Source organism: Triplophysa rosa, linkage group LG21 (genome assembly GCF_024868665.1).
Source record: "Triplophysa rosa linkage group LG21, Trosa_1v2, whole genome shotgun sequence".
NCBI lineage: Eukaryota > Metazoa > Chordata > Actinopteri > Cypriniformes > Nemacheilidae > Triplophysa > Triplophysa rosa.
In genome coordinates, this window is record NC_079910.1 from 21,068,039 (window position 1) to 21,083,359 (window position 15,321).

At 44.7% G+C, this 15,321-nt stretch overlaps 1 protein-coding gene across 3 annotated transcripts in view; it reads right to left on the minus strand.

Annotated features, from left to right (window-relative positions):
• The window catches only part of l1camb (L1 cell adhesion molecule, paralog b), an 80,915-nt gene that overhangs the window by 46,491 nt on the left and 19,103 nt on the right, over window positions 1–15,321 (minus strand). For 2 of the 3 annotated variants that reach the window (XM_057363117.1, XM_057363116.1), the window contains exons 2-6: window positions 15,001–15,155; window positions 14,263–14,277; window positions 13,989–14,091; window positions 6,626–6,795; window positions 9–134 (exon numbers count right to left, since the gene is read on the minus strand). In XM_057363117.1, the coding sequence (XP_057219100.1) occupies window positions 9–134; window positions 6,626–6,795; window positions 13,989–14,091; window positions 14,263–14,277; window positions 15,001–15,094 (508 nt within the window). In that variant the 5' untranslated portion in view covers window positions 15,095–15,155. The remainder of the gene's footprint in view (window positions 1–8; window positions 135–6,625; window positions 6,796–13,988; window positions 14,092–14,262; window positions 14,278–15,000; window positions 15,156–15,321) is intronic. The other variant, XM_057363118.1, reaches the window with a different exon arrangement.

Sequence of the window (15,321 nt, forward strand, 5' to 3'; positions counted from 1 at the left end):
AGACGTACGTTTGTCCATCCAGTGTATTTTCGGAGTGATGGAGCTCTTTGGCGGATTGCAGGCAAGCATCGTGCTCGCTCCCTCCTCAAACTGCAACTTTTTCTGACCCTTCTCTTTGGCCAAGGTTGGCACCGCTGTAAAGAAACAGCACATTCATCATCAATCAACATGAAATCAACATTTACTTGATAAATACACAACTCATCATCAAAAGCCTGCTAATAACTTGAAAAGCACCCTCAGTATCTTTGCAAACTGTTGTCAGATCATGATCCATTGTGCACACTGCGGTCGCAAAACTCTGGTCTGTTATCAGTTCCCAGAATATCGAAGACTTTAGTTTTTTTACTTGGCTTCTGAACTCTGGAACAGCCACCTTTCAAACTAGACTAAATACTCCAGAATTCACCTAATCCACATTTTAAGAGCAGTGTTCATTCTCGCAGTAGTTGCAGCAGTGTTACACTAATATGCAAGAGGATCACTGGCCCTCCCGGTTGAGTCTGGTTTTTCTCCAGATTTCTGTCAGTGTGTATGGTGAAGCACACATGATCGGCACAGCACAGGCAGAGAACCGCAGAAGTGAAGCCCCCCTATTCCAGTTTTTGTCTTGGTGTGCGATGAGTGATGATAAAAATAGTAAGTTACCAGTGCCTTGAATTTACAGCTAATTATTCAAAAGATAAAAGCAAAATATGAGTAATTAGTCTTGCTAACTCATGAGCTAACATGTAATAAGTTAGCTTACGCAACCTTTCTCAAATCTAGCGCGTGTTCCCACGGGACTCAGCCACTACCTCGTCTGCTTCCCATTCCGTGACAGCAGTGGCCATGGCGAGCAGCGAGGGTGATATGAGGATTACAGTGTGTGCTAATCCGTCAGCCACCGGCTCGCGGACCGTTCGCACCTCGTCTCGCTCACCTGACTGTTCCCCATGAGATGCAGTGCAGCGCTTATGCAGGAACTCCGCGCCGTCACCGACCTCGCTCTATGGGTGACCAAGGTGACCACGTGGGCCCTGGGTCGGGCGATGTCCACACTTGTGGTCCAGGAGAGACACCTCAAGCTGAACGTTGCACAGATGAGTAATGCCGAGAAAGTCCGCTCTCTCGACGCACCCATGTCGCAAGGGGGGGCTGTTCGGTATTGTGTCGAGCAGCAGTTCTCGACAGCAAAGAAGCAGACAGAAGCTATCAAGCATATCCTCACCCTCCGCGATTCGGCCGCCCTCCGGCCGTCGAGATCTCGTGCACCATCTGCTTCCCAGCAGCCCTGGTCCTCTTCGACGCCCTCCGGCTCCGGTGCCCCCTCTCAGGCAGCCCCCCGGAAGAAGACATCGAAGAGGAGACCACCACCCCGTCAGCAGCCGTGGCGGAAGCCGAAGCGGCCCTCATGGGAAGACCCCAGGGACATTGAGAATACCATCGAGCCCGACCCCAGCCATTCCATTGTTGGTTGGTCGATCCAGGACGGTTCCTGCCCCGTCCCAGCAGCCCACTTTTAAGAGTTTCCTCTCTCTCTGGGTGTTTATCACAGCCGCTCTCACCCTCTACATGACGGTGTTTGGCAACTCGACGTTGCGTCACGGCGAGACCCAATTTCGAGGATAATCAGCAGCCCTCAGCACTCTCAATCGACGGTGCGTTGTGCTACATCATCGTCTGGGTTTTTATCACAGCTGCTCTCACCCTCTACACGACGGTGTTCGGCAACTCGACGTTGCGACGAGACCCAATGTCGAGGATAATCTACAGCCCTCAGCACTCTCAATCGACGGTGCGGTGTGCTACATCATCACCAGGCAGGTAAATCAGCAGAGCCGAGGGATCCGCACTGCCACCCATCGAACCACCCCCTGGGAGGTCGATGAAGCAGAACGTACCCCTAGCCTCCCTGTCTCGGTCCCTGGGAGGCTGACAAGAGCTTCCCAAACCGTCACGGTGACTACGGGATACGATCAGTCTCGGCTACGCGATCCAACTCCCCAGACGCCCGCCCAAGTTTCGGGGCATCCTCTCAAACCTTAGTCAGAGGCAAGGATGCTCCCGTGCTTGGGGCCGAGGTCGCCACCCCTCTGGAGAGGAAGCGATCGTGCTCATCCCTCTAGCCGAGATGTTCAACGGGTTTTACAGCCCGTACTTCATCGTCCCCAAAAAAGCCGGGGTTGCTAGATCTGCGTACCCTGAACAGGCACATACTCAAGCTGCCGTTCAGGATGCTCACGCAGAAGCGCATCCTGGCATCTATCAGATGTCAAGATTGGTTCATGGCAATCGACCTGAAGGATGCTTACTTTCATATCTCGATTTTCCCTCGTCATCGACCGTTCCTACGGTTCGCTTTCGAGGGTCGGGCATATTAGTACAGAGTCCTCCCTTTCAGTCTGTCCCTTTCCCCATGAGTCTTCACGAAGATCGTGGAAGCCGCCCTCACTCCCCTCAGGGAGAGAGGTGTGCGGGTACTAAACTATCTCGAAGACTGGCTCATCTTGACACACTCGCGAGATCTGTTATGTACACACAAGGACCTAGTGCTTCGGCACCTAGATCGATTGGGACCACAGGTCAACCGATAAAAGAGCAAGCTCTCCCATGTGCAGAAAATCCTCTTTCTTGGTATGGAACTCAACTCTGTCTCCATTACAGCGTGACTGACTACAGAGCACGCTCAGTCAGTGTTGAAATGCTTGGAATATTTCAAGCAGTCAGCGGTCCCCCTGAAACAATTTCAGAGGCTCCTGGGCACATGGCATCCTCGGCGGGGGTGATACCCCTCAGGTTGATGCACATGAGACCGCTCCAACACTGGCTACAGAGTCGAGTTCCCTGGACATCGTGGCACATCGGCAGCAGGCGGATGGTGATTACGCCTCTCTGCCGATGCACCCTAACCCCTTGGTCTTCAATGACCTTTCTACAAACAGGGGTCCCTCTCGGGCAGGTCACGGGGCGCGTCGTGGTGACGACAGACGCCTCCCTGCAGGGTTGGGGTGCCGTGTGCAACGGGCACGCAGTGTCGGGGCGATGGACTATCAACTGCCTAGAGTTGTTGGTGCTACCTGCACTGAAGGGGCTACAACCTCTCGTGCAGAACAAGCACGTACTGGTCTGGTCGGACAGCACAACTTCCGTAGCATATATCAACCACCAGGGTGGTGTTCGCTCACGGCAGCTAACACGACTCGCCCGACACCTCCTCCTGTGGAGTCCGCAGGTGATCAGCTCCCTGCGAGCCACACATATCCCAGGCGACCTGAACCAGACAGCTGATGCACTCTCTCGTCAGTTGACGCCTCGCGGAGAGTGGCGACTCCACCCCCGCGCAGTCCAGCTCATTCGGGTACAGTTCGGGCGAGCTCAGGTAGACCTGTTTGCCTCCCTGGACACCACCCATTGCCCGCTAGGGTACTCCCCGTCCGAGGTCCCCCTTGGCATGGATGCTCTAGCACACAGCTGGCCGTGGGACAAGCGGAAGTACGCCTTCACCCCAGTGAGCCTCATTGCACAGATCCGGTGCAAAGGGAAGAGGAGCATCAAGTGCTACTAGTTGCACCGTACTGGCCCAACCGGACTTGGTTCTCGGAGCTAATGCTCTTGACGACAGCTCCCCCCTGGCCAATCCCCCTGATGAAGGACCTGCTTTCCCAGGTGAAGGGCACGTTATGGCATCCCAGGCCAGACCTCTGGAACCTCCATGTCTGGTCCCTGGACGGGACGAGGAGACCCTGAGTGGCCTATCCCCTGCAGCGGTTAAGACCATCACTCAGGCTAGGGCCCTGGCCACTAGGCGGCTATACGCCTGTAAGTGGTGCCTCTTCTCATCCTGGTGCTCTTCTCGAAAAGAAGACGCACGGAGTTGCTCGATCGGGAATGTGCTGTCCTTCCAGATACTCGAGAGTAATCTCTCCCCTTCCACACTGAACGTGTATGTAGCCGCCATTGCCGCTCATGGGCAGTCGTGGTCTAATAGTTAGAGAGTCGGACTCATGACCAGAAGGTTGCCGGTTCGATCCTCAGGGAGGGTAACGACTGAGGTGCCCTTGAGCAAGGCACCTTACCCCTACTTGCTCCCGGGCGCTGCAGTGATAGCTGCCCACTGCTCCGGGTGTACGTGTGTTCACTACTCACTGGATGGGTTAAATGCAGAGGTCACATTTCGGGTATGGGTCACCATATCTGACTAATAGGTAACTTTCACTTATCATGACCCAGTTGCTGGTAAATCTCTAGGACAGCACAACCTGATCATTTGGTTCCTAAGGGGCGTGAGAAGGCTACCGCCTCATCCGCGCTCCGTACCCTCTCGCGACCTTGATGCGGTCCGGGCGGGCCTCAAGAGGCCTCCCTTCGAGCCCTTCGGAGATGCCGCTCTTTCTCACCTCACAATGAAGACGGCTCTCCTGATGGTGCTCAAGAGGGTAGGCGACCTGCAAGTATTCTCCGTGTCCACAGATTGCCTAGAACTTGGGCCCGGTGATTCTCAAGCTATCCTGAGACCCCTGCCCGGCTACGTGCCCAAAGTCCCACCACTTCCCCTAGACACCAGGTGGTGAACTTACAGGCTCTCCCCACCGGGGAGGAAGACCCAACCCCATCCATGTTGTGTCCAGTATTCGCATTGCGCTTCTACTTGGACCACACACAGAGACTCAGGATCTCTGAGCAGCTCTTTGTCTGTTTTGGAGATCAGCAGAGGGCTGCCTCAAACAGTGACTGGCGCATCATGATTGGTTCCCACCTTGGTAACCCATGACCTTCCCTAGGTGGACCTCCACCTCGCGGTTAACTCCTTCAGTCCGCACATTCCTCCCATGAGTTCTCCCCTAAACGGCGGGACCATGTTGGTATCTCCACTAAACTCCTCCCTACGGTAGGAAGTGGTCTCTGTAGCGCATCCCTCCTTTGATGAAGTAGCGCTTACCCAGTGGCCTTACGGTACCGGGCGGCTTCTCGCTGTTAGAGAAACAAGGCCACCGCCCGTGAGGGCCAAAGGCAGGGGCCTTCCCACCTTCAAAAGAAGCTCTGGGACCCCTTACCTATCCACTGGTAGGGTACAATTTCGCGGTAGCGCTCACGGCTGACACGCCCTGGCCAGTCACCGTCGCTTCACTAGAGATTGTGACGGGCACAGTGTTGTGGCGTTTTCCATAGGAACCCCATCTGTCGGCTCGACACAACGTCGAGAGACCGACAGAAAGGGAAGGTCTTGGTTACGGATGTAACCTCAGTTCCCTGATGGAGGGAACGAGACGTTGTGTCCCTTATGCCACAACGCGTGCTGCCCGTTGCAGCAGTCGTGAGAGGTCTCAGGCTCCTCAGAACAAAGGTGAATGAATGAAGCACGCCGTCTCCCTTTTATACCCGGATATCCGGGGGCGGAGTCTGGCATGCAAATTTCATTCGCCAATTTCATTGGCCTTTTCTAAACTAGTCAGAAGTTGATAGGTTCTCAAGAGCGAACCCCATATGTCGGCTCGACACAACATCTCGTTCCCTCCATCAGGGAACTGAGGTTACATCTGTAACCAAGACGTTTTGTTTAAAAAAAAATTTGAGAAGTGCCCTTTTTTCCACTTGAGCCCCTGCCCCTTAATATGTTTGTGCCCGTCCCTGACTGGGAGACTGCTGATATTGCTATTATTTTATTGCAATATCTTCAGGTTTATTGTAATTTTAAGTTTCTAGTACTGACAATAAACATATTATTAACCATGTTTATTGAAATCACGTTGATACCCCACACATTATAATATTCAATTCAATTCAATTCAATTTTATTTATATAGCGCTTTTCACAATGTGCATTGTTCCAAAGCAGCTTTACAGGAGCAAATAAGAAAAACACAGAAAGGTAAAACACAGCACAGTGCATGGTGTTTATAGACCAAGCAAGATCATTATAATAAATAATATCTAATAAATAAATGAATAAATAAATAAATGCAGTCTCCCGGTGAGCAAGCCAACACTGCACTGCTCTGCTGTGGCGAGGAACCCAAACTCCAATGATGAATAAATGGAGAAAAAAAAACCTCGGGAGAAACCAGGCTCAGCCGGGAGGGCCAGATCTCCTCTGACGTGTCATAGCTGCACTCAGTGACCCCGACCAAAGCCACCGAGCAACGTCCACGAAGAACAGGGAGAGCCCACGAGCCGCGACCCAGGAAGCCCCACCCACCGAAACCATGCAGGTCCAACCCGGTCCCATTCCGCGATCAACAACAGACAACAGAGGAACAACCAGGGAAAAGTAGTAATGGCATAATTAACTTTATTCCTCTGTTGTCCGACATCGACCACAAAACAAGACCAACCAGACCAGACCCACACAGTCCCAACAAATAAAACGCCCCGAACCACAACCAACAAGCCCCCCCACTCCCCACAACACCCACCCAGCTACCTCCAATAATATGATATCATATAAATAATACACACATTATAATACTGTAAGTAACAAAATGAAAGTATGCATGATATTTCGGATGATACTATGGATACTGTAATATTGAAATGAATCAATTGTAATAAGGTTAGTCTAACTGCAGCGTAGAAGTGATTTAATAAATCCAAAAGAAGGTCAAATCTGAACCAACTCTGTCTGACCTTTCTTTAAAGAACTTACACTCTGTTATCAGGTGCACCAGGTTAGAGACGGCTGTTCCCAGATCATTTTTCGCGTGGCAGCGATATGTTCCCTGATAGAAGCTGAGCTCCTCTGTCCTGTTTGCCGTCAGGGTTCCAGAGTCCTGCAGATCCTCACCGAACTGTCTCCCATCTTTAACCCATCGAAATCTGTCCGTGTGAAAGAGTCAGAGACAGATAGACAGAGACTTTGAGAAGACGCTTACATGTGCACAGACAATGAGATTGTTTCCAGCAATCAGACTGCAGACTTGATTATTACTCATGATTATTTGCTATAATGTGCAGCAGAAATGATGAAGTCACATACAGTCCTGGCCACTGAGCAGCAGAACACGGGCGATGGTGTGATCAGTTTTTTTTGGGGGGGGGGTGATACAGTGATATTAGCTCTTTCCCCGTCATTAACAAGTTTTTTTTCAAACCAAAATTGAGGTCCCCAGGGGCAAAAAAGCTAATAAATTGTACAGAACAATATTTTTTACAAATCTAAAAATGCAAAAAGTGTTCTATGATCTTTAGGTTTAGGGATAGGGGATAGAATATACAGTTTGTACAGTATAAAAACATTACGCCTATGGACTGTCCCCACAGGGATAGTCAACCAAAGCCGTGCGTGTGTGTGTGTTGTGAAAATGATCAAGGATGATAATCACAATGCTTGGCTGGCAACTTTATAAAAAAAGCTGGTGAAAAAAAAAGAAAAGACTGAGTTAAATAGACATCTTATATAGAGCAGGTGTTTTATATATGGAGACATGAGAACTGGAATGAACAAATACTGATAGGGAGCTGTCAGGATTATGGACTTGTGTGGGCCACTAGAGGCCGCCATTGAGATTTGTGTTTAGGTTTCTTCTGGTAGGATTATAGAAGGTGTTGTCCACTAGAGGCCACCATTGAGTAGTTGTTCAGTTTTTTGCTGCCTTTGTTATTTGTTATTGTTTTCACCTGTGCCTTGTTTTCTTCATGTGTACTTAAAGGCGCAGTTCTTGATTAACAGCGGCCACTAGCGTTGTATTATAGATTTGCAACGAATCGCTCACACCAAACACGACGGTGGCCACCACAGTACAAAAAGATGTCGTTCTCATGTTGACGCAGGGAAGAGATTTTGCGGGCATTAGAAAGACTGTAGAAAGAGCAATGTCTTATGTATTACATAAAATAAAAGGTTTGTGGATTTTAATTTTAAAACGAAGGATAAAAGTCAGGCAGGAGCTAGGACCTGTGCTAATATTATAAAGACTTTACAGCAGAGAGAGACTTTGGAGAGAAAGATCGTCTAAAAATCACCCCCGAGGATGCTTTGATTCAGATCAGTACGTGAGTAACACCAAGATATGTTGTTGTTGTAATGTTAGCTGTGTGACGGAGCAGTTTTGAGCGTAATTGTTTTTCTGGAACCGCTTTAATATTGTACTCGTCCAGATACTGGAGAGCGAGCGAGAGCGCGTTTTACTCTTTTACTCAATGATGAATAAACTTTCAGTAAATCCTCGGGTCACATGCGTTCCGCACCGGAGAGCACAATCCGTACGGATTACGGATCATCCCGCGATCCGTTTCACCACAATACCGCAGCGGAGAGGAAGAGGAAACGCGCGTTGTAGAGTTGTTTGTCCATTTAGGGCTGCTGTACAAAACATGGCGGCGAATTCAATGTATGTAGGGCTGCTCTCTGTTTAGATATAAACAGCTTATTCTAAGGTATTACAAACATAATGGTTCATTACGTAAGGTCCTTATACACCTCTGAAGAAATAGTTTTGTATATTATATTGCATTTCTGTCAATAGATCCTCCTAAAAATGCAGTATTGTTCCTTTAAGTGGCTCTGTGGAGGAGCCTACCTCTTCGCTCGAAGACATGACCAGCAAATCGTGCACTATTTTCTCTAATACATTAGAAGCTGTCGCACCTATGAAGTCATAAAAGATTAATGAGAAAAACGTAGCACCATGGTACAATAGCACCACTCGCGCCCTTAAAAGAGAAACACGTAAACTGGAGCGCAAATGGAAACAAACCCAATTAGAGGTCTTTAAAATTGCATGGAAAGAGAGTGCAAACTGTTATAAAAAGGCACTAAAAGCAGCAAAGGCTGAGCACCTCCGTAACCTCATAGAAACTAACAGAAACAATCCAAGGTTTTTATTTAGTACAGTTGCTAAATTAACAAATAAACAGACTTCACCTGACCTGGGTATTCCGCCACACCTTGGTAGCAATGAATTGAATTTTTTTACAGAGAAAATCGAAAACATACGAGACAAAATAGTAAAAACTCAACCTCCAAGTCTGTCCTATGAATTAGTACCAACCATCGCCCCAACAGAAAGGCTACAGTGTTTTTCACCTATAAAACAGGAAGATTTAATTAAACTTATTGCAACATCTAAACCTACAACTTGCTTATTAGACCTCATACCAACTAAATTATTAAAAGAGTTATTACACGTTGCAATTGAGCCCATTTATAACATTATCAACTCGTCAATTCATCTAAGCAATGTCCCAGGACCCTTTAAGCTGGCCGTCATTAAGCCTCTTATCAAGAAACCAAACTTAGACCCCAATGAACTAGGAAACTATAGACCGATTTCAAATCTCCCTTACCTGTCTAAAAAACTAGAAAAAGTCATGTCCACTCAGTTGTGCTCTTTCTTACAAAATAATGACATACACGAAAAATTCCAGTCAGGCTTTAGACCGCATCATAGTACTGAAACTGCGCTCGTTAAAATTACAAACGACCTGCTTATAGCATCAGATAAAGGTAACATCTCACTCCTAGTCCTGCATGACCTTAGTGCTGCGTTCGATACTGTAGACCATAAAATACTTCTAGATCGCTTACACAATTATACCGGTATTCAGGGACAGGCACTACAATGGTTCAGATCTTACTTATCAGACAGACATCAATTTGTCCATTTAAATTAGGAATCATCAAATCTAACGCAAGTAAATTATGGATTACCTCAGGATCGGTTTTAGGACCCTTGCTATTCTCCATATACATGCTGCCCCTTGGAAACATTATTAGAAAACATGGAATTAGCTTCCGTTGTTATGCAGATGATACTCCGCTATATATCTCATCAAGACCAGATGATTCCTTCCAACTATCCAAATTGGCAGAGTGCATCGAAGATATAAAACATTGGATGACTTGTAATTTCCTTCTTTTAAATTCTAATAAAACAGAAATATTACTTATTGGACCAAAGACACGTGAGCAGAATATTTCGGATTATAGCCTGCAAGTTGAAGGCTGCACTTTTACTCCAACAAATACAGTTAAAGACCTAGGCATTATATTAGAGAGCAACCTGTCAGGAAGGCGTGGAAGAACCCAGATGCAGGCAGCCGTGAAGGGGTTAACAAAACAAATTACAAACTAAAATACCCCCTAGGGGGTGTCAAAACCGAGAACAGAACTGGGATACAAAACTTGAAACAAAAGACTTGCCACATTGGGGAAAAACGTAAAACAAGAACAGCAAAAACTAAACTAAAGTGCAGTGTTGTAGTCGAGACCAGCTCATTTGAGTCCGAGTCAAGTCCGAGTCCAGAGTAGGTCGAGTTCGAGTCAAGACCGAGTCCAGAGTAGGTTGAGTTCGAGTCAAGACCGAGTCCAGAGAGGGTCGAGTCCGAGTCAAGTCCGAGTCCTAGGACAAGAGATCTGAGACGAGACCTACAGTATAGAAATCTTCAAGAATATGTTAAATGTTTGGTGGAAACAATAAAACTGTTTGTGTCCTGTTGTGTTACACAAGGTTAGCATAACATCAATCAGCTAGCTCATAGAGTTCTCAGTGCATTAAATATACTGTACCATGGCATGTGCACTGTGTTTTATTTACTTAGACTGATATTAGTTTAAAAATATTATTAGTTGAGGGTAAAAAAGGCCACATAGTAAGTGTTGTAAAGGTAATTTTATTACAATTATGACTTCCCCCTGACCAAAGATATGTCCAAAAGACGTCTTTTCTGCATCTTTCGATGTTGAAAAATACGTCCCTTTATTGGCCCATTATTACGTTTTCTGAACGTCTGATATTGATGTACAGGGGACCTTGGTACAATGTAAAAACTGGTTCAAATCTGGAGTTTATCAGACTACTTTCAGTTTTCACATGGAAATAAATGAAATGAGCCTCTGTGAAATGAGTTTTGTACCCACAATAATAACCATTATTGTGATCAGTGTTTGCTTTAGTTGGGCTCTTGATCCTTGACTTTTGTTAAATTAATTTGTTCAGGGCATGTAATAGTGTTATAAAAACACTTGTGCACTGTGACATGCTTTTACAAAAGTTGGGGTTGTTCTCATGGAAATTGTCAGGCTGTAATAAAATGTATTAGTTTTAAACATTATTGATCAATTGATGACTGGTCTGAGTGCTCTGGCTAGTCAATGCACAAGTATTGAGAGAAAATAAACAAACATATTTCACTGACATCAACCCTCATCATACAACCCTCAACAATGATGACAATCGTCAAAATAATTCAGAAAAACAGATCACCCAGCATGCATTGCAGCATGAAGCTTTCTTTTGTTGATTGTCACCATTGTTGAGTTTCATATGCAGATTCTTGATGTCATTGTGTGTTAAAGTGGTTTAACAGATTGCGAATATGTTAATTCCTAAAAAATCACAGTATATCAAACTACAGATCCTCAGAGCTGACACATTAATAAAACAAACCCAATTATTAACAGTGATCTAAACAATTTCAAAATGCACGCATTACCATTCTGTAGTAGTCATCTCTTTGCTACAACTAATTTATTTTAACACACAGTTATGGCTGAAGGAAACCTAATTTAACATTAAAATAGAAGAGCCAAGAGCTCAACTAAAGCTAAAAAAGATCACAACAATGGTGATTTTTGCAGGTACAAAAGTGATACTGATTCAATGCAATGAACATTGACAAATCATCCATTTTTAACCTTGATTCAATGGTTGCTTGCTATCTTACTGCACTCAAATCATTCAGCTCAGTTTTTTTCAAAGAGTCTCACTTAATTTATTTCCATGTGTAAACTCAAAATTTCAAGCAGTTTTTACTTTGTACAGACTGGACATCAATATTAGACAATCGGAGACGCCATGAAAAGCTATAGAAACAACTTTCATTTTTGGCCCATAAAGGGATGTCTTTTCAATGTATTTAATATTTTTGATGGGACTCGAGTGGACTCGGGCATAAGTCCAATTCCGAACATGTACGAGTCGAGACCGAGTCAAAATGCACACAAGTCCATGACAAGACCAAGACCATTAAAATAGGGTCTCGAGACCGAGTTCAAGACCGAGTCCGAGTCTCGAGACTTCAACACTGCTAAAGTGCACGACCAAATGTCTTAAACGAAAACACGGCAGGGTAAAACACAAAACTCACAGTCCAGGGATAAGGCAGGGAACAGGCACAAGTACATAAACGCACGTACAGGGTACACGGTTCATACACATCCACATACAATGACCGAGCACAGGACAATGAAACAAGAGGACATTAAGTAGGGAACACAAACGAGGGATAATGACACAGGGCAGGTGGGAAACATAAGACACAGCAGGGAGGCAATACATGAAACGAGAGGGGCGGGGCTAATGACAAGACACGAGAAAACACATGGAGTGTCAAAAAATAAACACCCCATGGCTTTCTCACATTAAACACAAGGCTTTGCCATGACTCTGCCACAAGACCAAGAAATCCATGACAAGATAAAGCAGAGTCGTGACAGCAACCTGTCATTTAAAAATCACATCTCAAATGTCACAAAAACAGCCTTCTTCCACCTTAGAAATGTTGCCAAATTGCGAAATATTTTATGTGTGGCTGACGCAGAGAAGCTTATTCATGCATTTGTGACCTCAAGACTTGACTACTGTAATGCACTGCTTAGTGGTTGTCCTGCAGCATCAATAAACAAACTACAGTTAGTTCAGAATGCAGCTGCCAGAGTTCTAACCAGGTCCAGAAAATACTATCACATAACCCCAATGTTATCAACCCTTCACTGGTTACCCATTAAGTATCGTATTGACTTTAAAGTTCTTTTAATTACTTATAAAGCCTTAAACGGTTTAGCCCCTACCTACATAACAGAGCTTCTATCACATTATAACCCATCACGCTCTTTAAGATCTCATAACTCCAGACTTTTGATAACACCTAGAATAACTAAATCCACCAAAGGGGGCGGAGCTTTCTCATACTGTATGTAGCACCTAAACTCTGAAATAGCCTCCCCGATACTATTCTAGGGTCAGACACACTCTCCAAATTTAAATCTAGATTAAAGACACATCTTTTCAGCCAAGCATTCACTTAATGCATAATATGCTAAATAAACCACCGGGAGACTCATTTATTAGACATTATTTACTAGAATAATCGTGCTTGTTCTATGAACACCATGCACTGTGCTGTGTTTTACTGTTTTTACGTTTTTCAGTTTGTATTCTTTTCTCCTGTAAAGCTGCTTTGGAACAATGAACATTGTGAAAAGCGCTATATAAATAAAATTGAATTGAATTGAACATCTAATGTGCTTTTACCTTCTCTACCTTTAGTATTTCTCGTTGTAAGCTTTAGCTTTGTTAGCTTATCAGTTTTTTTTTTGTCTAAGAATGCTGAGTTTTTTGTTTTGTACTCCACTTTTGCCACTCTTCTGTTTATTTTGTGTGGGGGCACTATTGTTTTTGTGAAGATCCTTGCCTTTTCTTTTAGTGGACTATTGCTTACAGTACTTCAGTGGATTTATATTTATTGGACTTCCTTAACTCGTTTCTGCATCTGGGTTCCTTAACTCTCTCTTAGTCCAGCCTGAGCCTCATTGCTGACAGAACACACTTTGCACAGTTTTAGGTTCCATGGAAAAAAGCTTTACGGGACTTTGGTGTGCCACATTGAGATATCGAGTCATATTTAAAGATGGAAATGAATTAATACATTTTAATGTGTACTCCCAGCGACAAAAAATAAATATACATCATTTCCACCCAACAGAAACCCTTTGTTTCAAAAATATTTATAATACAGAAAGGCGAGATAGTGGTTTTAGAGAAGTAATGTCATTTTTGTTTAATATGGGGAATGCCGTCCCCTCTTATCCCCCCTCAAGTCGAGGCCTGAGTTCATATAAACATATGACAGTGCTCATTGAATCTGAAAACATCACTGGCAGAGCTGGCAGGGGTTTTGTTTTCTTCGAACTTTCATGAAACTTTAGACTTGAAATCACTCACTTTAACGTCTACAGTGTTGCAATAATGGCCAGCTAAACAAATGAATCGAAATTAAATCTGACTCACTTGGGTTTGGGGTTTCCGCTGGCTTCACAGTTCAGATTGATATCATCCAGAGAGAAAGCTGTGTGGGACACCGGCTGGCTTGTGATCTTTGGAGGTTGTTTGACTGGGACAACAAACATTCATTAGCATGAATACATGAGAGCAATCCTCACTGTGTTATGAAGCCTTTTTAGCCGTTCAGCATGTCTCAAATATCATACACTGTAGAGTATACATGTATCATTTAAAGACACATTGATGTAGAGACACTGTTAGAGGAAGATGATGCACTTACGGTCATTATATTTGTCTAAGGGCAGCACAACGGGAGAGAGAGAGAGAGAGAGAGAGAGTCATGCATCTGTTACTGTACAGTATAAGTCATGAGTTACAGGAATAAAGCAGCTTGTGTTTGTAAGTGAAATGTGCCACTGAAGAGATGCTCATGATGTTTACAACAAACACAATTGTACTTCACTCACTGGCTATATTTGATTTCATTTTCATTTTTACATCTATGCCTTTAATCCAAAGGAACATACAGTGAATTCAGATATTCAACTAAACTTGTAATTGTTATAACATGAGTTAATGTTCTAGTTAACATAAACTAACAATGAACAATTATTCGACAGCATATATTCATCTTACTTCACGTGAATTTACTGTTTGACATTTTTTTAAAATCTAAAGTTTGTAACTGTTGACATTAGTTAATGCAGAGTAAACTAACCTGAATAGTTGTATGGGCATCAACAAGGATCGTTCATTGTTAGTTTTTGTTAGTCATTTGCATGCTGGAGTTAATATTTTAAGTGATGAACTATAAACCATATGGTAGGGTCAGGTTTAGGGTTAGTCGCCCGTATCATTCACTGTCACTACTAGAGTGAGTACATGGAACATGTGTAAGAAAGACTTTATGCATTTATGTGTCCTCTGTGAAAGAAGGTGAGTAAATAAAAGCATCGTGTTCATTGTTGACTTCAATGTGTGTGTGAGGTGACAGACGGGTGAACGATGAGCTTCTTACAGTCAGGAGGAATTTGGATGTAAGCGACTATCCGTCCCACAAAGAGAAAGAGGAGCGGCAGATGAAGAAACGGCTGACGGTGCACCGGAGACATTGTGTATGACACCAGCAGCCGCCGCTCTCTCGTACATTAACACGCACACACCACTGGAACGCTGAAAAACACAACATCATTTACAACATGAGAAGCCACACTGAACAACTTGTTCTGTTTTATCTCCACCTGTGCATTTATCTGTCCCTATGATTGAATATGATTCAGAATGAATACTTGAGGAAAACAAAAGAAGAACCCAGAGAATTGACCCAATGAATGCAGAA